The sequence below is a fragment of the Cololabis saira genome, chromosome 3 (assembly GCF_033807715.1).
Source record: "Cololabis saira isolate AMF1-May2022 chromosome 3, fColSai1.1, whole genome shotgun sequence".
Taxonomy (NCBI): Eukaryota; Metazoa; Chordata; class Actinopteri; order Beloniformes; family Belonidae; genus Cololabis; species Cololabis saira.
The window spans coordinates 23,549,478-23,577,273 of NC_084589.1; the positions used below are offsets into that span (position 1 = coordinate 23,549,478).

Sequence of the window (27,796 nt, forward strand, 5' to 3'; positions counted from 1 at the left end):
TCTTTTAATAAATCATTTCATAAATTACAATTTTAACTGCAACTGTCACAAAAATACATTTTGATAAAATGGATCCATAGAAAGAATTCAATAATCACATTACACCAAGTGAGAAAAGAACATACATGGCACAGTTTTTGGTGCATTGGACAATGGTGTTTGCAAAGTCAATGACGACTCCTGCTGCACCTGTAGATGTTACTGGCATTAAAAAAAAAAACAATAGAGAGATGAGGAAAAATAGACAATTATCTTATTTTTTGCTTGAACATATCCCAGGTTACAACTTTTACACTGAAATCCTGCAACACTGGAAACCAGCAGGCGTACAAAAGAGTTTTCCACATGTGCAGCCTTCAAATCAAACATGAATAACTGATCAGAGATGAATCGACTGGTGTGTTTTTCACAGAATGCTGGAAAGACCACAAATGAAAGATCCACAAACTGCTGCTGTCCTTTTCTCTCACAAACCATTCTACAGTTAATTTGACGAACATCATTCTCAACAGCATACATTATTGTCACAAAAAAGTAAAGAAAAACAAATATAAACATCTTTACAAAATACATTTTACACTTGCTGCAAAAAAGTGCTTCATGAGTGCCCAATTGTCTCATTTCTTATCTTTAGTACAGACAGTAAGCATTGATCACTACATGATCTGATTTTATCTACAAAGAAAGGATCCACATCGTATCTTTACATGTTATCCAACATTCTCGAAGTATGTACGTCATGTGGATGAATGAAGGACTGCGGCGCTTGGTTACACAGCACCAGGACGCCACAGATTGGGATCTGTCCACGACAGATTTCATACAGCAGTATCATCACGACTGAGTCTACACCAGGTAGTAACAGTCTTCAAACTACAGACAGGAGGGATCAGCACTGCAAGTAGCTCAAATACAAGACCATTTCCTACAATAAAAACCATGATTGTGGCCAAGTATTCATCCCCAAAACTTGCAATAATGAGATAATGTCAACACTAAATTGACGTAAACTAAAACTGTCGTTTGAAACGGAAAGTCTTTCAAGGTCAGTTTGATTGCAAACTTTTCCAAGTCTTCATTGGAATCAAGGTGGCTTGAATTTCCTCTTTGACAGAATAAATAATTGTCCGTCACTTCTCTTATAAGGCATGCATGCCTCGTTCTTTAGAATAAGACATCTTCGTTCTCTATCATCAGCTGCACCACCAGTTTCTGCTGCCTCATGTCGTTCAGGGTTATCAAGGCGTTCTGCTCCGGTGGCTGCATGAGAGTCGGACCAAACACAATCCCCAGGTTCTCCGCGTTCATTAGGTTGTCCTTTTCAAACATTGTAACCCTGAAAGATATAAATAACAAGTGTGGGAGAAGAATAGAAATTAACTTTAAAATTAAAAGTAGTTCAATATTTTGACAGTTCTTAAATATCAAAATAATTCCCCATGAAGTTGATTTCCGCCTGGGAATATCAAGTTCAAAGACTAAATTGGTCTCATTTTATAATCTTTAATTTTCCTCAAATCACAGGGAATAACTAAAATATGCAAAGTGTCAATTTCAGTACTTTTCACATTTTTAAAACAAAATTAAATCAATTTATCACAGCAATTTTCTGCTGAAGCTACTCGAGAAGAATTCGATACTCGTAAGTGTATTTATGAGGGTTGGGGGTGTGGGGGGCCTTGAAATGACTTAAAACAGCAAATGTGAAATAATTAAACTTTGAAGCTTTAACTCATTATAATAGTTATTGCCAAGGGACATAGTGATACTTTGATATCTGGGTCTTTTCAGGGAGTTCTAGACTAGGATAAATGTAAGTGATTAGTATTTTTTTTCCTTTTTTTTTATCTGCAGACATATTAATGGTTAATATCATGCTGGTAAGAACCTAAGGCATATATATGTGCATTTTCTATATGAAATGCATATGATATATAAATATTTTTTAATATGTCACATATATTTATTTTATTAATATATATATATATGTATATATATATGCACACATACATACGCATACACATACACATACATACACATACAAACCCAATTTTTTTTTTTTTTTTTGGGAAGGGGGGGGGTGGGATTTGTGATTAGTATTTTTAACTAACCTCCTCAGGTGAGCCATCAGGTAACGTAAGGTTTCATAGTGCGCTGGAGGAAGCTGCAGCAACCCCTCGTGGACAGCTTCCAGTCTGGACTCAGCATTTAAAAGTTCTACACATCACATCAGTAAAAACGTTAAGGACCAGAATGCTGCAAAAGTACTAATGCAGTAATAAAAAAGAAGAAAGAAAATAGAGAAAGGCCCTTACTTGCAGCTTGAATAAATCTGGAGTACAAGTCAAATGTAATAACTGGAATAGGCAGGTCTCTCAAGTAGAGCTTCAAAGCACCAGCAATTATGTTGATGTCTGCATAGACACCGGCACTAATATCGGCCTTGTCGCCATCTGTTGTCGTATAGAAGAAAATATATAACTGACATAAAATGTTGTTGTTAAAAATTAAAGATCAATGTTCCCACGAAGCCACAAGGTAGCAGACATCACTTATTTTCTGCTGTACTGCAGCTGAAATAATCTTTTTCCAAGTTATTACCCCATGACATAAAACAGACATCCTGAGGCAACAACATTTGTGATCAACAAACCTCGGTCAAAAGCAAGCCTCACATCCTCGACGTGCTCTGAGAAGCCAGACACTCTGTAGAGACCTTCCGATTTCATTCCTGCAACAGACAATAGCCAGGCTTGTCTCATGGCAACCGATGACGTTTTAAAATATTCTCTGCTTTACTTTCATTGTAATAATTGTCGAGGTTCAACTTATGGAGTGATTAATAGTCTCATACCTCTCATTTCTATCTCCCGAATGCACATGTCCACCACCATGGGCCGTGTGGTGTTATGAGCTTTGACCAGCGTGGTGAGGTCACAGCTAAACACTTTCTTTATCCTGCGCAGGTCCGGCTGGCAGTCGCTGGGAACCAGTTTGGAGCACTGTTTGTGTACATTCAGCCCACAGTCTGGCAGAGGAAAAGTGAGATAAACAGGGAGAGGGGCGAAATAGTGGGGGGATTAGTCTCAGGCTGATGATAACACAATCATCACACCAGTTTTAAGACAGAAGTTTGCAAAGCTTCTCCGGCACTGGTGATAAACTGCTGTCAGACAGAACAAGCGTGCTGCACCAAAAGTAGACCAGACCAGACATGGCAGCATGGATGAGGTTCTTGTTGTAGTTTCAGTCACACAGACTATGCTGGATAAATGGCAAGAAGATGGAGAGGAGAGATGAACCTTCTTGTGTGGCAACACAGTTGGAGCAAAGGTTTTGTAGGAAAAATGTGTGCAGATCAGAGGTGTTTTCTTCTGATATAATTTGTTATGAAGACATTTCTGCTCCCTGAGTTAAGGTCAAGCTGGTCTGCTGACTGGGGATCCCACTTGCAGAGGCTGGACAGAATGAGAGGATGGAGAAATCCGTCTCAGCTGTTTGCATAGCACATGAGGTGTCTGATGATTCCAGTGTTTGCCTCGGGCTTATCAGTGTGAGAAATGTCTTAACAACAAACACTTTGTTTAGACAGCGATCGACTAATCCACTTGTGTATACGCTATGGTCAGGATTGCGTCTGTGCAATGAAATAATCTCATGACAACCTTGAATTACTTGCCCCCCCCTCTCAAACAACTTTCATCTGCAACCAATCATTTTGTTCTGCTGCTTTATTTAATCAACAAATGGGTACTTTATTATAATTGAGACATTTCCATTTTTACAAGGGATCAACACTGAAGCACTGCAGGAGCCCTGCAACTCCAGCTCTTAATCATTTTTCTGAGATGTCAGGAAATAAAATTTATTATAATGACTTCAGTTACGGGAAACACTGTTGCCTCGCAGCAAGAAGGTTCTGGTGCAGTGTTGTCTGGTTCCTGCCTCCAATCCCCACAGGGTGCCCTTCTACATGGATGGGTGATTGGACTTTAAATATCCATCACTGTTTAAAACCCAAAACCTGAAGTACTGCAGCCATAGGTGGAGCTATTACTGTAGCTTATGCTTTGGAATATTTTCTTGAAAACCTTTTTTTGACATATCTTTAGAAACTGTGGTAAGAGTCTCCACAAAATTGAAGCAGGTTGCAGTTACATTCGTTCTCATGTCACTGCATTCAGAAGAAGGTTCATTTAGAATAAAAATAAATAATTTACCCCTCAAAAAAACAACAACAAAAAAACAAATACCGGTAACTGCATGGAGACATCAACCAGACCAGCCGTCTTCTCGTGTTTAGGTGCATTCTCCCACGTATGTGAGAATGTTATAAGTCGTAACTGGCTGCAGGAATTTGTGTGATATTTTGGCTTGTACCATTTAACTTCACGTTTTGTAAAACCTGTTAATGACTGATTCAAGTGGACAGTGCTTAATGCAACGAAGTAAATATCTAGATATTTCTCTTACAAACCACTAAAAGATTACACACAAAACCTAAGGAGCAGAATTCTTTTCAGCATCTTTTCTGACTGGCGTGTTGACGTCCTCTGGAGTCAAATGTTTGTATATTTGATAATTATGCTCTGTTCACTAGTCTGTCACCGAATGTCACTGAATTAAAAAAAGAGGAAAGATGCAGGGTTTGAATCCTCCAGTGGCAAACTCCTATTCAGAAAAAAACTCACCAACGGAAACATGTGATAGTGTCAATAACAAACAGTCTAAAATAAATGGCGTCAGTACACTGCATCACATGCAACTAAGTAGCACTGTAACATTCACAACGACATAATAGAACATTGTGTAAAAAGAAAACCTTAGCTTGTTGAAAAGAAGAAGGTTAATAAAAAGCTCTAACAATTACAGCTGTAATTACATAAAAGCACCTCACTGAGTCTGAATGTGCGTCCAAGTCTCTGGTGGGAGGAGCTCTACTTGTTTAGCACAGATGCAACAGTGAAAACAGCAAATGAAATACACGTGAGCACCAGAGAGCCTTCAAGTGAAATGAAAAAATAAATGAATAAAAAAGATTATGCAACTCAAACATTTATGACAAAACATGGTTAGTCACAGATCAAACATGACTTTTGTAGTGTCAGATTTATGTTACGGGACATCTTCATGTAAAGTTACCTGAGCAGCGGACACCCTGGGCGATGAGGCCCCACATGAAGTTTGCACAATACTCGCACCAGTGCGGGCCTCTGAAGGTATGTACCTGTGGTTGAACACACATCAATAAATATAAGTCAATCTCCGCGTCAAACTGAAAAAGCTCCCACTGGGTGATCCTATGCTACACAGAGTGGAGCCCCCTCACCAAGTGTGAGCATATGTGTATATACAAGCAGATTAAAGGATTTACTACAGTGTGTCTGACATCTGCTGCTGCGCAATCGGATACAAGCAGGCAAGCACAGGGGCAAGCCTGAATGTCAAAATAACAGATGCATACCCACTCTGCACCCTAAGATCACTGATAAGATCACAAATGCACGTGCACGTGCACACACCTTCAGCGCACTCTGAATAGGTATCAGTCAGGCAGCAGGTGGTGAGTGGATGCTTTTTGTTCCTTTTCAAAAGGGAAGCGAACAAAAAGCTGGAGGTCATTTTAACGTGCCTGTTAAATGAAACCCAAGATACAATTGCAAGAATGTGGAGATCTCCGGAGGCAATTTCTCTTTGTATATTGAAAAAAACCCATAACTATGTTCTTCTGTCTAAAGGATTTGCACTTCACTCTATATTGCAGCCAGTTTTTCTTTTTTACAAAATCATTTGCCTGAAACAAAAAAAGGCAGTAAAAGCTTTCAAATCAATAATAATCAAGCCATTGTGCTGTTAATGCATTGTGACATAGCGCATCCATTAGTTTCCCTCAGTGCACATGAGTGTCAGCTGGATGTGTTCTCATCAAAACAGAAGCACACGCACACTGATCTGTGCTCAGACGGTCAAATATCAGGTAAAAAAACATCTCTCTGAATGAATCAGCAAGCTGAAAAAAAGTTAATTTATTAGTTAATTTAGGGAAATTACTAATTTTGCAAGTAAATTACCGTAATCAAACTAGAAATAGCTGCTCTAAAGGCATTATTCTTCTCTGAACCCCATTGTATAGTTGTGTTAATCAGACAGCTGCTTACCTTGAAGTTATGGATTTTTTCATAGGAGGTTTGCTTCTCAGGTGTGTCTTTCAGAGCGCTGTGTCGCACCAGAGGTGAGGAAATCTGTGGACAAGAAGCCAGCAGTTTAATAGGCTTCCACAGAAAAGTTCCTTTGCTCCCGAGCTTGACTCCCAAAGCCAAAGCAAGCAGCTCCTGACGCTTCCTGTCCGTTTTTTTAGCTTTGTGGGTGATCAGCTCCGCTGTCAACCCTCCTCTGTTCTCTTCGGCCTCCATGCTCGACCGGTCAGATTCCCAGAGACTCTCCAACTCTTCTGCGGAAAGTTGCGTAGGCCGCACGTGGGTGCTGTGCAGCGGATGCTGCCGGCAACGGCCCGGCGAGGAAGCTCCACTCCACTCCCCTCTGACCCAGGAGGGCGACTGATGGCAGCCGGCTCGGGGCTGACTCTGCATCTGGTCTGAATCCAGAGTGCTGCAGTGAGCGAGAAGAGCAAGGAGAGCAAACCCCAGGAGTGGGCGGCCCCAGGGCAGGAGTGTGCCTCAAACAATGGTACTCTTTCACACGCCCCAGAAAGGCAAGAGAGAAAAAGAGAGAACAGTGCTACGCGGGCAGGGGCCGGAGTGTTGAGAGTGAGGTGCTGTCAGGACCGCTTCACACAGCTCAACAGCTCTCTAAAGCAGGATCAATAGTGCAGACGCCCTCTTTATAGCACAGAGCACATTCCCATTAGAGCACTGCCTTCCGGCCACACTCCGCTTCACTTAGCTGAGGATAATACACTTCTTCCAGTGGTTCCCTGTCAGTGCACGACCCTCTAAACGGGTCACTTGCCTGCTCAAAAACAAAACCCCAGATTCACCGGCCTGACAGAGACGAGACTTTGACCTCCAGCTATGTCACTCCTCTGGTGGAATTCCCCACACAGACGTCCAGACTGAATCATTCAGACAGTGTGACTGTAGACGTCTCCTGCTTGTCACAATCAGTTGTCTCCCAGAATCTGCAGAGATTGACCATTGACTGAGACTGGGAAGGATTACTACCATAATCCTTACACAGGGAATAATCCAGTAGTGCCCAAATCCAAGTAAAATCCCAAAGAAAGCTCATTTGCAGATCTGCAGCCATGTTTTTTTTTTTTGGGGAGGGGGGGTTGTCAGTGGGGGGGCTGTTGCTATGTTCACGCTGCATTTGCACCCATTAGCTCTGCCTGTAAACAACACTCACCACAAGGTTTGCTCCTCCGACAAGAAGCACACAACTCTGACAGAGACTAATCATCACATGACTTTCCAAATAGCACGTTTAAGGACAATTTCTTTATTTCAGACCAGTAAAAGAAGTCTCACAAAAATACAGACTAAGTGATTAATAGAGCAGAATGGAGAACTGGTTAGGGTTGGATTTAATGATGATGAAAAGCTTGAGTAAAAGCTAAAATAGTGGTGAGGTGGACAGTAAAAGATCCACAAGCAGCTGCAAAGCTGAAGTAAAAATGTAAAGACTGTCAGCTTACAAGCGGATAGATACAGAAGCGACATGTAAAAAGGGTTTTCCTTTAACGTTACTAGCTCTTACTTTTATTCTGTGGGGCAATAAGAGTGACAGAACAGGTGACGAAATCTGTCAGTGTTGCTGACATTCCTTATCCAGACCTACATACACCACCCCGTACAATAATTTCAGCGCTTCAGCCAAGTCTGCAGGGACAGAATAAATCATTCTTAGATATTTTAGCCTTGTGAGGAAGGAGGGAGGGCAGGAGGGGGGATAAGGGGGTGTGCTCTTTGTCCGCAGGCAGATGGCTTCTTGTCTCTTAAAGAAGAGCTTGGAGAAGAAAAAAAAGGACACAAAAGGTGGTCCAGCCAACAAGCTCTGCCTTCTTTTCTGTAGCTTGGCTCTTTTATTCCAGCACGTCTTTGTGAGGACACAGCTAAGTGGAGTGAGTGGAGAACGGCACAGTAAGACAACAGCCCCCACGGCTCAAACAAAACAGCACCAACAACATAGCAAACAGAAAATGGACACTTTGTCACTATAGTTGTAAATGGGGAAAAAAGGAGGAAATTTACTTTTGTCCGCATTGGAAACGTGGAGGAAAAACTGATCCGTGTGTTTCTGTGCCTGATGCAAAAAAAATAACCAAGTCTGGGAAAGTATACGTAGTGATGCAGTTTGTGGAGTATGTTTACATTTTACAACTTACAAGATGCACTTCAACTTGTTATTTCTTTTATTGTCACATTTAATAGCTCGCAATTTCAAGAGAGAACAGATAATTATACCAACAAAGAAGCTTAACAATTTCTTTAAAAACCTCTCCTGGGCATGTTAAGTGGGCCAGTCTGGAGAGCTCCACGAGATTAAACCAGTGTGGTGAACGTCAGGAGCAACGAGGCAAAGGGTTTAGCCAATGTGCAAATTCCTGCCCATGCAAAGAAAATTCAAGAGGGTGATATAGTCAAGCACCCCTTTTCACCTTCTGGGAACATTTTAATTATACAAGCATTCACAGTCGTGGCATTATATGGGTATCAACCCGACCCTGGGTAAATACACGCAGGTCCTGACTATACAGTGACGCTACTGTGGCTGTAAGGTCTCAGGGTGTGGCTGTGTAATTGGTAAACATTAAGTTCAAAAAGCGATCACAGATGAGAGCCAAGAGGCCAAGGGTTCTGCTTCTCGCATGTGCAAGCGCTGAGCTGACAGAAGACAGCTTTTTCTTTTGGAAGTGACAAGTAGGTAGTCTGACAAAGTCTGCCATCGTCACAACCGTCACTGCCCGAGATCCTCCGGGGTAAAATCGACAGGAGGAATATGCCATCAATTTCAAAGAAGCCAGATAGCTGACAATGTGACATTTTGCTAGAGACAAGCTCGAGATTCACTTGCCTAAGGGAGCTTTTTGGAGAAAGCAGTTCATAAAGCTGGATGCAACTCCAACTCAGAGACACTGCTTGACTGTGTTCAATGATGTACTGTTTTTTTTTTTTTTAAGTAAACATAGCTCAGTCTGCAAGACTTTAAGGACTTTTGAAAGCACCTCCTCTCTGCAGCCACTTCCTTAAGAGTGGGAGTAGCATCAAACACCATACTTAAACCACTGTAAGTGAAGGAATAAAGTGACAGGCCAATAGCTACTAACTTAAAAATGTTTGGTTGAATTAACACGTGTCTTTGGGTTACAAGGTCAAAACTGAAGCAAATGCTAATACTGCTCCTGCTGGTAGAAACTAATCATCACTCACCTTTTTTCTTTTTTTTATGTTTGAGTCATTAGATCATTTACATAGGGCTACATTATGTTGCTTTTTTCTATAATTCACCAATGTTTTATACTTTTTCTAAACTATTATTTCATCTTTTTGTAATATTCCTTCTGTATTCAAAGTTTTATTTGATTGCAAAGCACTTTGCTCAACATTTGCTGCTTTTAAATGTGCTATATAAATAAATGTGACTTTGCCTTTGACTTTATCTGTCACTGAGTGACAAACTATACACTGACATTTCAAAGACACCAAAAAAAATCCCCAAAGCAATAAACCAATGCTGAGAGATACATGCAGGATACAAATCACGACAAAAAAAGAGAAGACCAAGAAAACATTCATATATCTGTTAATATAAAGAGATGTCCATGAGCACCAGCAGTCTGAAGGTGCGGGAGACATGGCTTAAGATTGCCACCCAGTGGAGGCTAATGTTTTTCCATTAGAGGGGGAAAAAAAAACAAAAAAACGTCCTCATTTCTCACTGACAAATCATTCACAGACTCTAATCGGACAACAGCTCAGTGCCAGACAGAACAATGTACGATATGTTTCACAGGAAATCAGTGTGTCTGATACGGATGGCGGCCAGAGCAAAGTCCCAGTCCCCTCGGTCATCATTACCTTTCAGTGTAAGCAATGAATCGTGGCAACAGTGAACACACCCACAGGCTGCAGGGATAATGTACGAGTCCCTCGCAGGACAAGGCGTGCTCTCAGAAGAATGCTTCATGCTGCTTTTCTGAGTCTATACGGTGCAGAAAATTACATCGTCCTCTTCAGAGACAAATTGCTTTAGAGCAATTAAGCATCTAATCAATAAATAACTCCAACTTGTTGTGGCTGGTTTTCAGTTCTGTGGGTTACAGGATAGTTGCTGCCTTAGGCTGTGTCTTTGCTTTCTCCAGAAGTAATGAAGAAAATACTTCAAACAAGAAATCCATCCATTCTACTGTTATGTGATGAATGTTTTCTTTTTGGAAGGTTACTTTAAATTAGTTTCTCAGGGATGATGTTATTTATTCTTTATCTGCCTCTCTAGTTCAAATCACAGTAATGCTTTTTGCACCTTCCTGTGAAAAAAGCTGTGACAAATGTGAGAAATTGTTCAAATTCTTCAAGTTATTTGGCAGATAAGTTATTTATTCTCACACACTTGCCACAGTGCACTAAAGCTGACTCGTCATCTGTATAGTCTTGTGATTCTTGACTGACTCCATGATGCTGAGATCAGAGATCTGACACTTAATTTCCTAAAACATACAACTTCTGGTAACCTGAGCCACCACTGCACTCACCCTCTCCTCTCTCTGGAAGGTGACCCTGCGTGGTTCGGCACGTCCACGGCTCAGTCTGTGCACCATCTTGTCTTTGAGCAGCGACGTATAACCGAGGTGCTCATAAATGGGGTTGGTGGTCATCTTGGCAATGTACTCCGCTGCCTTGGTCTCGATGTAAAGAGTGATGAGAGCATCCGTCACCAGGTCGTGGACAGACTCAAACCTCTTCTCCCCAACAAAGTGTTTCCCATCATAAAACAATCTGTAGTTCAGGGTCTGATGACCAAACCTGGATTGAAATTAAGAGACATGAATGCGATGGAATGGAGAAAAGGAGGAAATGTGCAAAGTTTGAACAGATTGTTGAGTGAAATCTGAAAACTTCTACTGATAGAGACAAACCCTTGAATGCTTCTGGAAAGGTTTTGGTACCTCAAGGCTAAGGTGTGTGTCCCTGGCTGTCTTTGGCTTTCCCTGATGAGATAAGCACCCTCTACTGCTGCCAGCAGCTTGTCCGCATAATCTCGAGAAATCATACCATGAAATCTGAATAAAAGAAAAAACAGGAAACCATCAATCCACTTAAAACTTAACCAACATTTGATATCAGGCTGAAATGACAAAAAAGAGGGAAAAAAAAGCATTCACTGCAAAAAAAATACTTAAAAAGGCATACAAACAATGTCATAGATTAAATTACACTCACTCTCTGCCATAGTACTTGGGTCTGGTCTCCATCTGTAAACCAGAGGAAGAGGTATTAGCTGCAGCAATGTGATATGAAAGCACTGTTAAACAGCTTTGCAAATTGTTCTCAAAGCCTGTGTGAAAGATAAAGGACTACACAGTACAGGCCAGATAATCTCCATCTGTGCCTGTGCGTCTGTTCACAACTAGCAAACCATAAAGCCAAATTACAGAGTGGAGATAAATTAGAGGCAGTGCAGGAAAACAGCACATAAAAGATGACCAGCTGCATGCTAGACCAGGGTGTGTGATGTGTCTGTAGTGCAAATAGTATCATAGATATTATTAAACATAAATCCATAAATCCATTATCCTGAATTCAATATAATCCATAATATTTTCTGATCTTTCCAGTGCAAAGGAAATCAGTCTGAAGGAAATGGAACATGAGCCTTTTTCATTATTTCACACCTTGTTCCCTCACATTTACTGATGATCTTGTCAAAGCTTTCATCATTAATTTGTTCAATTATAAAATATCTCTTTGTACTGAAATACTGGCCAGCCATTAACAAAAAAAAAAAAGAAAAGTCCACGGTCTTTGCCTTTTTTGCCTTTGCCTGTTATATTGTACAATAGGAGATTGACAGGTGTCTCACTGTATATATATATATATATATATATATATATATATATATATATATATATATATATATATATATATATATATATATATATATATATAGTACTTCCCCCAGTTTGACAACACAGATAAGAAAATTAAGGTCAAACCTGTTTCTTCCCCTAAAAGATTCCTTGCTAAACTACACTGATAGTTATTTAAAGACTAAATGTGTAACAGAATGTCAGGGTTGGTGTTTTGGAAAAAATGTCAAATTTCTCCCTAAAGTATTCAACTACCGGTAAATATGTTATAAAGTAAATTCTAGCTGGAAAATAAAACCATGCACTTACGGGATCACACTTGATCTTCAAGGTCTGGCATACCACCGAAGTTAAACAGTAACTCATGAAGTGTTAGAGTTGAAAGAAGCAGAGCCACAGGTCATTACAGACTGGTCTGGCTTTCAGCTGCCAGACTCAACAGTGTCTCAGTGATTGTTTTCCAGACTCATACCTGGGAATAAAAGCTGTTTACTTTTTTGTTTTTTTACTGAAGATACAGGGTGGCTTCGGCCTGGCACAGGGTTTTTACAACGTAAAAAAAAAAACGGGTCCAACAGTCATTTCAGTGTGCTCCGGTGCCTGGCCACGCGTTCAGTATGGAGATGACATTTAATGTCATTGTAATCACAGACTGAATAAATCATGGTTGGGAATAGTTCTTAACTTCTGTGAAACAGCAGTGTCCTGCCTTAGCTATACTAACCAACAAAGTTACTGTCACACAACGTTTTGTGGGTTTGATTTCATTGCTTAACCTCAAAGCGTGTTCTACAGTCAGAATTATTTTGCTTAAAAAAGTTACTTGAGCAACTGACTTTGTTAATTATCTATTACAAGTGTCAAACAGGATCTGTTTCCTCTTTCTCAAATGCAACTTATTAGATATTTTATAGGACGCTGAACAGTCAAAGCTAATATTAGCTCTTATTTTTTAAAACATATTTTCAATTGATTAATAAAACATTAACTTCAGTTCTCTACTTTTTAAATTCTCACAAAGACTGACCTCCTGATGACATGTGATCCTCTTTGGTCGCGGGGCTTCCTGCTGTAGTTGGTACACTGTCAAGAAAACATGCATGTTAATGAAGGTTGTCTGACCCTCCAAGCTATAAACAGCTCAGTGCTTCTCAGCACAAGATTTAATTGCATGCACATTGCAGATGTGCGATCCAAAATAAACCTAGTAAATACAGAGTTAAGAGGAAGCAAGCAAAATGTGTTTCATAGTATTTATAGACAGAGCTCTGCAGGACATTAAACAGTCTTCCCACTTTACAGACTCTTGACCACTGCTGTGACTACAGATGTGTCCAGGTGTTAGTTTATGGATGCAGAGGTAATAAATAAGTGAATTACACAAGAGTAGCCAAATATCCCAAATCCATTTATATGAATTTCTATCCATCTAGTGAGCTTACAATTTACATGCATTTTCTCTACTTTAAAACAAATGTAAGCTGATTTAGACATTTGGTACACATCAGTTAAAGAAAGAAAAACCCACAATGGTGACTGACATAACTCGAAACTCATTAAAGTAATAGTAAACAATATTTTATTGAATGTTAACTAATGACAATCAGATCAGGTCAAAATCTGCTGCTCCTCCCAGAGCAGAATTTCTAACAGTATAGAGATGTTTCCCCAACAGAAGAATCAAGAGCGACGTGTGGTTTCCTTTATTTTAATACCTTTTTAATCCTCTGTGTGTCAAGAAGTTTCTCTTTTACAAAAAACGACTTGTTTTTGTTTTAGACATATTTCGATAACAGGAGTACAGTGGCTCACTCCCATGTTCTCATCTCTGTGAGATGTGGATTGAGACTGAGCTAAATCCTCACCATGGCAGATTTTCCAGGCAGGGGATGGATGACTCCTAACTGTGAACTTTCTTGTTTTTTTCAGGTTGACTTAAGCCAACCAGCAAGATCTGGAAATGGTCCATTCCTATCACACTGGCACCTCTAAAAATAGCTTCACCAGGACCAGAGGATTCAGATGAAAGACTCTAGAAGAAGGTGCATTATTGAAAAATTATAATTGGAATTGTAATTATGGGAAAGTTGTTAAGACAAAAAAAGAAAGAAAAAATCTATGAATTGTAATTGGTTGAAAAAAATTGAGGACGAGCACAACTAAAAGGATTTCTGCTGAGCTACACTTCAAACGTACTCCGAGGAATTGTATCATTTCCTCCCACATGGCAAAAACACTGTATAATGAGGGAGGGTGCTCCGAGGACCAGATTTTAGCTGAGCTGCTTTGCAGGTAGAAAATCTTATTTTCTGGGTAGCTTGTAACCTATTTTACCCAGGAAACAGGAATCCTCCGCTTTGCATTTGTGCATGCGTGTTCCTTGGGTGAGTGTGGGTCTTTTGGGTTTGTGTGTGCAGCTTTTTGGAGCCTACAGTGTATCTAATTTTACTATGCACAAGACCTAATTCTTCAGTGTACAGAAACTGTCTGCGTAATTAGGAAATCATGAATAACGCTGCGGTTTTTAAGAGAAACACTCTGAAGGCCAAAGTAAGGTTAAGACATTGCTTATCAGTATATAAAATGAATTAATTACTCACAGTAGGACTTCCATATAGGCGGCTGATAATCATCAGGGTCTGTGAATCACAAAAATAAAGCAGGTTATTGGCATGAACTCACAATCGTGGGAAAAGTCTTTTCTCATTAAAAACGATTTCTCTCACTTCCTCAGAGGGGTTAAATATGAGCCCTTCCTCGCGGTAATGTCACTGTTGTTTTTCTCCGCGCTATAATTATGCATATAGCTTCACACTGTGCAGCTGCCTCATGAGATGCACCAGTGAAGACAATTATAATCAGAGTTTTAATATGAATGTGCCCTACTGTAGTCCCGCTCAACATTGTTTTATGCATACCTGATTGAGATTAACAAGCGGCAGAAGCCTTACAAGACACCTTCCCTTTGCGGAGAGGAGAGCATAAACACACCAGCCAAGCGCATGAGAGGTAAATGCTAATCCAGCCTCGGGAAAATGTGATGACTTGGTCATGATCACATGAAGTCTCACAGAAAATGACATTGTCAAGTTTGCTTTTAAGTTAGCCCAAGATTAAGAAAAGAGTAGAAAGTCGGTTTAATGACTTATTAAACTCTTACAACATACGCCCCTCAATTTGGCAGATGTTCTTCAATATGTTGCCTGGCACTCACTCCCACTTTTCCAAGTGCATCTAAAACAACATCCAAGTTTATTTTCTTTAAAATGGGCGGGGGCCTTGGCCTGGGCGTCTCCGGTCCATTCAGGGTGGGCTGGGCTGTGGGCTTGGGGGTCCCGCTCGGAGGGCCCGGCTCTGCCTGGGTGGGGGTTGGCTGTCGTCGCTGGGCGGGCCGTCGTCGCTGGGCGGGCCGTCGTCGCTTGGCGGGCCGTCGTCGCTGGGCGGGGGCCGCCTGCCCCTCCATCTGCGGGGACTGTAAGGCTTTTGGGGTGTCCGCCAGGAGGGCGCGGGGGGTTGGGGCCGGGTCCGGGGGGCGGGCCTCCCTCGGCTGGGGCGGGGGGAGTCATTCCCAGGTGTCTATGTTATCTGTCGTCAGTGTGAATGGAAGGATGTTGTGCCATTTCCCCCTCCGCCTGGGGGCTTCGGCGGCGCTGAGGGCGCTCTTGGGGGTGCGGTGGGGCCCTGGCCCGGCTCGGTGGGCCGGTCCCCGTCGACCTAAATGGCCGACGGGGGAGCGTGGGCACCTACCAGGGCCAGCTCTGCTGGCCCTGCCTACTGGCTTCGGCCCCCCCCTAAAAAAGTCTGTGTGATTATAATTTTTTTTGCCAAGTTTCACTTTCACAGGTCAAGAATCCACCATTGCCTCCAGAAACAGTGTTACCAGCGCTGCCATACAACACGAAGTTTCTGCATGTTCTAGTTTTCTTAAAGAGTTAAAAGCCATGGTGTGCTTGTAAATTGACTATGACTACAAGTCATATTTAGTACCTGTTTGAGGTACTAAATATAATAGTAATAGATGTGTGAGTTCGCCATGGTGTAAATTAGCCCAAGATTAAGAAGAGAGTAGAAAGTCAGTTTAGTGGCTTATCAAACTCTTACAACAAACGCCCCTCAATTTGGCAGATTTCCTTCAATACTTTGCCTGGCACTCACTGTCACTTTTCTAAGTGCATCTAAAAAAGATGTGTGATCTGGCCAAGGTGTACACTAAATGGATGGATGGATATCACATTGGAAGCTGACAATCATCATCAACCATTTTGGCTTAGTCCCTTTTGGAGTGGTCGCCACTTCATAGTCCGCCTATTGATTTGGCCCAGTTGAATGCCCTTCCTGCTGCAACCCCGCAAGCACAGGCACACGTGGACAATAATCCTTTAAATAGTCATTTTAAGGCCTAGTGTGTAGGATTTTGTGACAATACCTAACTGAATATTATTTCTTCTTTGAGCACCAGTAAAAAATAAATAAATAAATAAAATGAAAAAAGCTCAGTCTAGAGCCAGTTTTGGGTTAGTCTGTTATGGCTTAAGCTAGAAATATCCTGCTCACTCACAGGATCCACGACTACTATTGATAAAGAACTCATTTAGTGCAGTAAATTCCACTGCAGACGGCTGCATCAAGTTACAGCTCCAACACTGCAACTGGAGCCAATAGCAGCCACTTGAGAAAATGCTTTTCATTCTCCAAGATATACTAAGACATGTTTCAGAAGCCTCTCAGACGTGTTTCTTCTCTGCTCTATGAAAAGAAAAGCTGCTTTGACAGAGACAATGTCTTTAAGGAAACAACCAGTACAAACTCATAGCGTGTCGCACAGAAGTATTTCATAGAAATCCCTCAGCACAGCGTACACTGTAAGAAGGTTGAGAGCAGGGGAATTGTTAAGCCTGTTCACGCAGTGGCCATGCCATAATGGTGTAAAATAAAAAATAAAAAGCTGTTCAGCTTCTTTGGTAATTTACACAGACCAAACAAAGTAATTACACATAAAACTAAAATGTAAATGAACTGTATTTATAAAGTGTTTTTCTAGTCTTGTTGACCGCTCAAAGTGCTTTTACACTGCAGGCCAAGTTTATGCATTTATACAGATATCTTTAGCTACAAGATCTACACATGTTTTACTGTTTTTTTTTTGTTGGCTCATACGCATTTATATTAGCCATGTAGGGTTTAGTGCCTTGTCCGTCGATGCTTCAGCAGATAGACTGCAAGACACGGAATCACACAACCAGCTTTCCCAACAGTAGATGACTGCTCTGCCTCCTGAGCCATAGCTGGCACACAGAGCCTCATCTCCCCTCTGCTTCTGCTACTACCTAGGAAAATGGAACAGAGCTGTGACCAAAAAGGCTCCAATCAAGATGAAATATCTGCCCAAAAGTGATGCCATGCAAGAACTTTGTGTAAAGAGCTATTGAGTATCTGTCTGTCATGAATTAAAAACATACGCTAATCAGATCAAGAAAGCCCCATCTAATGAAATTATTAAACAAACAATGGATATTTGGAGTAGGATGGTGAAAGAATATAATATGGAGGGGGACCTCAAATTATTAATTTGGCCTGCTCTGGATCCCAAATTTAAACCAGGAATCAGTGATATTGGTTTCCGACGATGGTGGGACATGGGTAGTACCGCAATATGTACACTAATTCACGGTGGATCCTTTAAAAGTTTTGGGGAATTACAAAAGGAATTTGGACTTGAAAATAAAGAATTTTTCAGATGCCTACAAATAAGAGACTACTATGACAGAAGAATAAAATTAACATTGTCTAAGGAAGGTAATGCAGTGATAGATGTTCTGACTGAAGCCTATAAAATTAAGAGTAAAAAAATTATTTCCAGAATATATCAGGGCCTTCAGAAACAGAACGGGTATGACACAGGATACATTAAAGTAAAATGGGAGAAAGAACTAAACATAGAAATGTCGCAGGAGGATTGGCGTTCAATGTGGAGTGCACAGCATTCATCCACAAGTTCAAAGAATATTTGGTTGGAAAAATTTGATCCGCTACTTTGTCACACCACATATTAAGAGCAAATTTTCGCAATGACAGGAACAGTGCTGGAGGCAGCGCGGAAACTGGAACGCTGATCACTCTCATATCTTCTGGTTATGTCCAAAAATCCACATTTTCTGGGAAAACATATGTATCGCTGTGGGAAAGATTTTGGGATATAAGGTTCCTAATGATGTTAAAGTTCTGTATTTCTGTGATTTGACAGATGATGTGATTAGGAAGGAAGACTGGTATCTGTGCAAAATATTGCTAACGGCCTGTAAAAAGACAATCACCAAGAACTGGTATAAACCTGAGACCCCAGGTCTTAATCAGTGGATGGACAGAGTTAGAGAAATATATGCAATGGAGTTGCATATATTTGTTGGACCTCTGTTTGAGGTCCGAAGGAGCGATCTTCCACAGGAAATGGGTGAAATGGGATGCATTTATTGGAGGAATAGAGGACGCTATCAGTTAAACAGGTCACTTGAGCTGATTGGACATTGTCATGACATAACATCATCTACATAGGAGCCCCCATGTTTCTGTCTGTTTGATTTTTTGTTTGTTTGTTGTACAAGCTGAAGATACTAAATAAAAAGTAAAAAAAAAAAAAGAAAGAAAGCCCCATCAGTGATAGTATCTGTCTGGTACTAGTCGGCCTCTGGCCTCTGCTCAAAGGCAACCTGTGAGGAGGTGGTGGCATGACCTGAAGTAACTCTGCAGGGGATGTTGGAGCCTACTGGAATACATTTGGTGGCATGCATCAGTGCAGTGAAGTAGCCTACTTCCCCAATAATAAACCACGGGATCACCGTTGACTTGAAAGAACTGCTGAACAAGAAGCAGAGAGCCTTCAGGGACAAAGACGGTGAAAAGTTTTGGTTGAGAACAGCATAAAGACTAAAAGTCAAACAGATGGTGTATGGGGAGGTTTACAGGGAAGACATGGAGAACCAGCTTCAGCAGAATGATGTGCGGGATGTGTTGCCAGGAAAGAAGGGGGTCACTGGCTTCAAGTTGAAGGGAAATCAGAGTAATGAAGGCTTTGACAGAGCCAATGAGCTGAATATGCCTTTTTTATCGGGTTCAGCTGAGGAGGGAAGTCAGCAATCTCCATCTCTTCTTTGATGTTTTAACACAATGCTGCCTATATTCTTATGATGAAAAACCCCAGAAAAAAATTGCAGATGTCTCTATAATCACCTGTATTATCAAATACCTCACTTATGGACCACAGTTTACTTAAGAGTTGTATCAGAACAGTTGGCTGGCTAGCACTGCAGGTGACATTTCTGCACACTCTCTATAAATAATCCCCCTTGTACAGAGTGTATAACTCGTGGCACATTATATTTCTTCAATGTCAGTTTCTACAAAAAAATGATTATAACTGCTCATGCAATACTTAATTTACTCTTAATAGCTTGGCGATATTCAGTTTCTAAGAGATTCTTAGTAAGATTTCACCCAATAGCAAAACCTGTTTTTACATGTTCAAAAGCCAAGTCAGGCATTTCTAGTATTCCCGTTAATCCTCCCAGCAGCAGCCGCAATCTGAGCACTCTCACACAGAATCAATCATGGTGATCAATAGTTAAAACAGAGGCACACGACATGCAAAATACATAATTGCTCCGATGATGATATTATTAATTCATCTGCTACTGGATGTTTGACTCTAGGCTTTTAATACTGATAGAACTCTCAGTGCCACTGCAACAATATTGACTGGATTGTGTGAAAAGTGAGTCACGTTGGACCAGAGAACACATGTTCATGTGGAGCATTCCTTTGTACTCATCGGCAGATCAGCATCACGACACTCTGGCCAGAGGCAAAGAAATAAAACACGGGGATAGGAATCAATTAATGAAAACCAGTGAGCACTTGTTGGGCATGGCGGCTGAACAGAAAAAGTGATTACTCATGCGAGTTGTATCAATGTTAAAACGGCATCATTCAGTTCCGCGTAAATCCTTTTTGTCACAGTAAGAGCAGGCCACCAGAGCACATGTTTGGGCTGCTCTTTCTGGAAACAGGAGTTTGCATCATCACCAGTCACACTACAGAGAAAATAATTACAAGCTGAACATTTTAGAAGAACGCTTCAAAAAACAAAAAAAACAAACCAAAAACCATGAAATAGCCTTCATGGTCTGTGTGCTGATGAGTCGACATTTTACCTGGAAAAAAAAAAAAAGTACTGTGCTAAAGATGAATCTGTGTCACCGTGTACCGCACTGGCATGAGTCTGGAAGATGTATTTTCCACTGCAGCTCATTTAAAGAATGCACCTGGTTCACTGCCAAATAGGCTATTTTCATTTAATTCTTATTACTAACAAATGAGATTTCAATCTAAAACTCTGCAGCAGCTTTGGCCACAGACAAAGGAGCTCGTCAAGGCTGTTTCTCATATTCAGTTTTACCCAGAAACACCCGTGTGTGCATGAGCACAGATATCCAAAAAATATCAAAAAGAATTTCTGAGTAGTTCAGAGTTTGCAGGCGTCTGATGATCACACTCTGGAGCAGCCAGAAGGTTTCCTTGCCCCAAAGAAATAACTATTAATGGTGTTGCCCTCTGCAACTCATCAGCCAGAAGCATTCAATAATATTAATTACCGCCGGGTGTTTGCTTCAGTGACAAAGAGAATATGTGATGAATAAAGATCAAGCTAGGATTTTCATCCCCTGAGATAACGTCTCCTCCACAGTTTGTGCAAATGAAATATTCTTCAGCTTCAACACACAGAGAATGATGATTTGTTGTTTGGTATGTGAGATACTTGCTGCTGACAGTTTAAGTTTAGAGAATTTTATGACTTGGGAAGAAAAGCCCTGATTCCAACCCCAAAAACAGCATGTGGCAGCAGAAATAACAACATACAATAACTGACTGCACAATAATTTCTAACATGTCTGACAATATAATAGTATCTTCTAAGTGCTTGGATGCATCTGGTTAAACAAAATTTATATGGAGATGACCATTCAACAGTAATTTGTACAGTTGTCATGTCTATGCATGTTGTGAGCTGTTAAAAAAAATGTATTAAAAAGAATTCTCATTTCAACATCTTCATCCACCTAAAGTTGGGTGTAGCCCTCCTCCAATCCTTTCCACGTAATTATATGTCATTGTACATACAAAAGCTCAAGGCCTCGCTCCATCTTTGATGCCATCTCCCTGTCATATGCTTCCCTTACCATGTCTTCATTTTGTCCATTGATTAGTGGTAAAACAAGCACATGCCCAACCCATTATCATTTCATTTTACGAGCAAAGTTCACACTGACCTTGACTTCGGTTGGTTGTTTTATCGAACGATGATTCATCTTCTACAGCACAGATACATGAAGCATCTTGCCTTGTGTTTGTGTTGGCTAGACCTCAGTTTCATCCAGTTTTTCCATGTGTATGTCCGTTATCAATATGCCACCACTGGTAATATACTGGCTAAAAAACCTAACACTGCCCCCAGGGATGTGGGAGGATGTGTAGGAACGTAACTCCTCTGCATCAGATGAACACTGGAAGAGGCAGAAAAGGAGGATGACCCAACCAGCTTAGCTAATGGTTTCAAAGACTTCCACAGCATGGACAAAGGTATAAAAGGTATCACTTGTAACCAGCCCTCACTGCAGCAGCTCATCTGGCCTGTATGGCTAAGTATTCAGACCAAACACTCATCAACAATAAAAGCTCCTCATATATCTGTGTGTCTATGTAGTCATACATTACCCACTTCATATGCTTTTTTGTGTAAGAGTATAAAAAATATCATTTGCTTGAACAACCTGAGATGAATGGCAAAAAATAAAGTCATAAAAGCCACAAAAAATAAAATACAATCATGTGAGCAATACCAAGTACCCCTATTATATTTGTAGAGCCACTTTTAGCCATAATACTGTAAAGAAGACTTTATCAGTCTCTCACATAGTGGTGGAGGAATTTTGGTCCATTTGTTTTTACAGCAGAGATTCCTTTTAAGCACAGACAATCTTAATCTCTTAGCATTTCAATTGGGCCGAGGTCTGGACCTTCATTCTGCTGTTCCAAAACCTTAATTATTTTATTATTTTTAATTCTATTCCATCAATTCTGATGTAGATTTACTGGTGTGCTTTGGCTCACTGTACTGTCACATGACCCTATTTGGACCAAGCTATAGCTGTCAGACAGATGGTCTCACATCTCCCTCTAGAAGACTCAATGACTGTAAGGTGCCAAAGCCCTGTGGCTGTAAAACAACCTTAAATCATCAACCCTTCATACTGTTCTTGATGGTAGTATGAGGTGTCTCTGCTGCAATACTGTGATTGATTTTCAACAGAAGTTATGGCGTTGGGGTTAAAAGCCAAAATAACTCTAAAAAACTCTCACACGTTGATAGGACACTGTTCCACAAGTTTTGTGGTCTGTTCAGATCCAGTTTTGCAAACCTCAATCGTGCTTTCATGTTCTTTTTAGGCAAAAAAGGACTTTCCCCCGGCAAACCCTTACAAACAAACTGTAAGTCTCCTTCTAATTTTACTGTCAGGAACTTTAACATTGAACATGTTCTGTAGCAACTGTGGGGTCAGAGGTGAAACTTAGTTTTTTTTTCCTTTTGTTTGGGTTTTTTTCAATTCTCTGTGAAGTCTAAGCTTGAGGTAAATTTGCGGAATATTCATCCTTCTTCAGCTATGGCACAGGTATCCCTTTACTGAGGACTTTATGCTTTACTCTACACCATAGCCAGCAGAATAAGTCTGGCTTAAATTAATTTAGGTACTGGGAATAAAAGCAGGATGCTTATTTAATAATCAAGACAGAATATCTGAAAATAAAACAGGAAGCATTTATGCAGAAATCTAAAATCCTGACTTGTGTGGTGATCCAACCATTCAGTTGAACTGTTTCAAATTTCAACCCTAACTTTCCAGCTACTATATACAGTAAACCACAAATTCACCACGTGCTAAGCAAAAAGTAGTTTACAGGAAGAAAAAAACCAAAACACATTAATTGAAAATGACCTTCTGGCATTCAAGCCTGATGATAGCAGTTAAAGAGCAAACAAATGTGCAAATACTAGCATGCACGGCTACTTATTCTGATTTATTGTGATGAAACTCCTCAGCAAATATGTTAGAGATACATTGTAAAACGTCTCAATTTTGAAATACATTATTTTTAACCATATTCTAACAATGTGGTCACTGTATCTCCACTGTATCTCCACTGTATCTCCACAAGCAGATACAGCTGCAGTCTGTGCTTGTGTAGGTGGAAGGAGCATAAACCAGTAACTGTTATGGTGTGTCACAAAGATTTTAGTCAGTGTAGGGAGGATGTCAACTACAACATGTCCTCAGTCAAAATCAGCAAACTTGTGCTGATTGGGTGTGTGTATATCCTTTTAGCATTTGTTATTGGGACATGTGATCTGGTTCATACTGGTACAAGATGAATATCACTGCAGCACTTAAATATAGTGAGTCATCTACACGTTGCAGCACTGCACAGTGAGTGAGGGGACAAAACCCCATACATGTATATTATTTTGACATAACATGCATGATAATGGTCCTTATCTCATGATCTTGGGTTCTTGTTTGTTTTTTTTAGTTTATAATTTCTGTTTCGTGTTTTTGTTGTTGTGTTGGCAGGGGTTTCATGTTATTTATATTGTTTTTGTTAAGATTTGGGACTTTCTTTGTCATGTCTGTTAGGCCCATTCTGTGTTTAATTACCTCTATTGATGTTATAATACAATTTTTTCCTTTCGAATACCAATTCTAATACCTGAGCTGAAACTGAGCGCTGATCCAACACCATTATCTTTTTAAAAAGCACTTTTACTTTTATTATTAACATTTATTACTAATCTTGCATGATTGTTACTATGGATATTACTGTCATGGTTAATTTGTCTTCCCCTTCGATGAAAATACCCTTATTTTCAATAAACCCCATCCACAATTATTATTGTTACTAATAATAATAACAACAACCTCACAAATTTACATCACACTGTTAGAAAAGAAAATCTCACAAAATTTGTTCGTAAATACAACTTCTTAAGTGACCTTTTTCTCTCAAATGCATAATTTGAACCCATACGTACATACAAAGTTATTAGTTAATTATTTTACACAAGACCGGGCACACAAATATGCCTATGCATGATTGTAATCGGACATTAGACTTGAAAAGAAATTATTCAGATGTATAATTGACTAATTAAAAAATATAAACAATTTAGCTTTAGTGGGTTTATTGCTCACGTATGATTTATTTGCATACAGTACATGACTGGAACACACATTCTGCAGATAATCCTGACACATGTAAGCAGACACACACACACACACAAACCCTTGGTGTTGTCAGTGGGCAGGAGTAGAGCTGCAGCAGAGAGACCATCTGTGTGTTGCACAGTTTCAAAGCAAGATTTTTTACACAGGTAGCTGATCAAACAATATGTGACGGGTAAAGATCTGCCTCTCTGAGGTGTGTTTGAGTGCCTCTTGACTGCCATACCGTCCCCAGTAAATAGCACAGTATCATCAGTGGCTCTTTTGTCAACACAACAGATTTATGTGGCCCCTGTAGGCCAGAAGTGTTATTGCTACATAGAGTAGCTTTAATAATCCCTCATTACCTGTGCATTTACAAATGCTACAAAACATGCAGGTAATGTGTGGAAGCCTAGACTCGGTCTACTAGACACAAATTCAGCCCCGTGTGAATTATTCTGGAGGGGAAGAAAAAAGGTGATGAAAAGCTGTTGTCCTTGTGACGATGACCTGTCCAGGGTGGAGTCACATCACACCCCGTGACAGTGGCACAGACTCCAACCTCGCTGTGGCCCTGCATTTGCCAAGAACATGTGCATGATCACGTTGAGCAGAAAGCCTCTCTTTCCTACATGGCTTTAATTCTGCCACCCTGACTAATTTTGTCATATAAAGCACAGATCTGAAGACATGCTTTCATGTCATACCCCTTGATTCATTTCCCAACCTTTATTTCCTGGAGCAGCCTGGCAAACAGGTTGCTGGTGGTGTACTACGTGCTTCCATGCCCACTCATGCCAAGCATTTGTAGGAATGTCCCCGATCTCAACGAATAACAGAAGACTATCTTCCCACACTCATGCAAAGATTGTAGAAAAGCCTGTAGCAAATATGTTGTAATCCATCTGGTTTTACTGCAAGACTATATCTGACCTAAAAAAAGAATAATAATAAAAGGATGCATCGGTTACTGTTTTTGTCAGTTGTACATGAAGTATTCAATTTAGGGTTGTAATGATATATATACATCAATGTTTGCTTTCATGTTGCAGCCACTGTCATCACTGATTGTTCACCCAGACCAGTTGGGTGAACTTTGTTTACACACTAGCCCCTAAATAACAGACTCAGAAAAAAAGATTACACGATCCTCTCATCACCAGAAGCAGCAACGCTAAGAGCACAATGTTTGAAGCCAGTACATATGACCTAATATGGAGTAGAAATTCATTTTGGAGTCATATGCCTTATAGACAAGATTATTCAAATGTTGCGTCTGGCTGCCAAAGAGCTCTCCACGAAAATAATAATACCCTTGTGACAACCACTCTACCCCTGGCAGCAGTGCAGCTTGTAACCTCTGATAATTATATTGAGAGCCCAACAGTAATGACAACCCTTCGGTGCCACGGAAAGAAAAGACTTTCCTCATAAAGCAGCAGTGGTCAAACGCTGCTTTCAAAAATGCACACATGAGATAATTCTTTGTGAGGCATGTGGTAACCACAGGCTAGTTCAGCTTGGAAATGGGGGTCTGCACCGCCCATTGGGCAGCACCATGGGAAATGTGACACTGCTGTGTGGTCTGGTTGGGATGCAGAAACAGTATAGAAGTAAAACAAACACTCTGTGTACTGTGCGGTGTCCTTATCCTGTAATATTCTTATTATACACGTAGAGCATTCCCGTACAATATTGAGCTTAAAGCAAGAGGACGTGTGATTTTCACAAATGCTGAACCCAGTATAGTAAACAGTGGCCTTTATTCATCACACACGCACGCTGCCTCTCTCACACTCGCACCTCTGGTTGATTGGGAGGCTTCTGCATCAAAAAGCGGCAAGATATCAGAGTTTGTACTTTACACCCTGGTAAATGTCAGAAGCCTGCTTGATCAGCCCAAAGACAAGCTTTTTTATTCAGTTTATTCGAACAGCTGACATCCACTCTTCCCCCACTTTTGTACAAAACCTGAACTCTGAAAAATCTAATTTTAACACGTGTATAGGTGCAGATCGTTGAACTATAGCTCATTCTCTGCAAAGGAGATTTTATGGGGTTTTTATGTGTTTTAACTGTATGATGTCTCTGAGTAATGTCATGCTGGAATCCTTTTTTCCCCCTATTTTTTTTAGATATGCCAGAAAACATCAGCCTTGCACTGCCTTTTTGGAAAATGGCAGCCAACCAAGCGGAAAGTCAATAAGGGATTTATCACAACCTCACAGTTCTCTTGCACAAGAGTGGCTTCCTTTCCCTCTAATATTTCAACTGCTGCATCCAGTTATTACTGAGAGTGAAGCCTTTCCTCTGCCATGCATCTGAAATCACATCAGTTTGGAGGATACTTTGATCCTAATAAGCTTCTATGAGATGTGAATGTTGCCACATGAGTGGTGCATGTGCTTGTGGTGAACACACAAGCTCTAAAAACATAATCTAAAAAGTTGATTCAAGCCAACTGAAAGCAGAAATATCAAATCACACCCACAAGCAAAATAATAAACCCCTCACTTTATGTAATATGCAAATCAAGTTCAATGCTGTCACTTCAATGAAAAGCTATACGTTTCACCTCTGTGTAGGATATGTCAACTCTTACCGGAGGACACGGATGAACCTGAGAGGCTTGAGTTACTGGATGCTGCCATCCCAACCGGTTAGGTGGTCACTCCCGTGTGACCGAGGTGGGCTCCCAGAAGCTGCTCCCCGGCGGTGCTTCCATGTCACTCAGCAAGCTTCACCTTTGACAGCTGACTGGTGACTACTTCATCATGCTTTCTGTTCATCTCGATCCTACCATCCGTCTGCGGGGATCTGCTGATCCAAGTGCGCCTCTGGTCGAGGAGCTCCCGGTGCCGCAAACACCGACGGTGCCGCCGCTGCCACACAGCAGAAAACACGCAGCCTCGCTCAAGCGCTGCCTCGCACTGGAAAGGGGGCGGACAGGTCTGTGCCACGCACAGAATCAGCCGCGGTCTCCATGTGCCACACGCTGCAAGGATAATAAGGATATCGCTGTGACTGTATAGGCGCACTGCAAAAAAATAGACGCGGCTTCTTAAAATGAAAGTTTAAAGCCTGAATTATGGTTCCGCGTTAAATCGACGCAGGCTCTGCGTTGGTATAACGCGGAAGCATAAATCAGCCTTTATGCCGCGTTCCATTTGTCCTCGGAAGTGGGGATTTCCTAGTTCCCAGTCGGAATTTTCAACTGGAACGCCCCTCGAAGTGGGACTTCCTACTGGGAAAGTGGGAGAGTCTTCACCACCCCCGAGTTCACATTCCATGATGGCTGCCCCGGTTGTAAACAGTAGAAGAGAGCTCTGTAAAAATTCGTAGCACTTCATTCTAGTTTTGGTCACACTAAATCAGTCGTATACAAGTATTGTTCGGCATATATATGCTGCTATAGTGTAATTTACATTTTTCATGTGGT

At 40.8% G+C, this 27,796-nt stretch overlaps 1 protein-coding gene across 2 annotated transcripts; it reads right to left on the reverse strand.

Moving 5' to 3' along the window:
• On the reverse strand, nt 1-27,332 carry chn2 (chimerin 2). 2 transcript variants are annotated; one of them, XM_061716660.1, is made up of 13 exons: nt 26,960-27,332; nt 14,647-14,685; nt 13,074-13,129; nt 11,400-11,431; nt 11,096-11,239; nt 10,712-10,982; nt 6,159-6,242; nt 5,143-5,227; nt 2,855-3,028; nt 2,654-2,731; nt 2,316-2,453; nt 2,112-2,217; nt 1-1,336 (listed from the first exon to the last, which is right to left on the reverse strand). In XM_061716660.1, the coding sequence occupies exons 1-13, from the start codon at nt 27,006-27,008 to the stop codon at nt 1,165-1,167; spliced, it is 1,428 nt and encodes a 475-aa protein (XP_061572644.1). In that variant the 5' UTR covers nt 27,009-27,332; the 3' UTR covers nt 1-1,164. The 2 variants fall into 2 exon arrangements, with proteins under 2 accessions (XP_061572644.1, XP_061572646.1); XM_061716662.1 differs by having other exon boundaries at nt 11,126-11,239; nt 26,960-27,331.
• Between the last annotated feature and the right edge of the window lie 464 nt (nt 27,333-27,796).

What these genes read in the sequence shown, in the direction of transcription:
- chn2 (XM_061716660.1), bottom strand. Translation starts at nt 27,008, where the DNA reads ATGGCAGCATCCAGTAACTCAAGCCTCTCAGGTTCATCCGTGTCCTCC. An exon ending in GCCTATATGGAAGTCCTACT is followed by an intron (nt 13,130 to 14,646) that starts GTGAGTAATTAA and finishes TTTTCTTGACAG; the next exon opens with TGTACCAACTACAGCAGGAA. An exon ending in CCAGGGTGTCCGCTGCTCAG is followed by an intron (nt 3,029 to 5,142) that starts GTAACTTTACAT and finishes TTCCTCTGCCAG; the next exon opens with ACTGTGGGCTGAATGTACAC.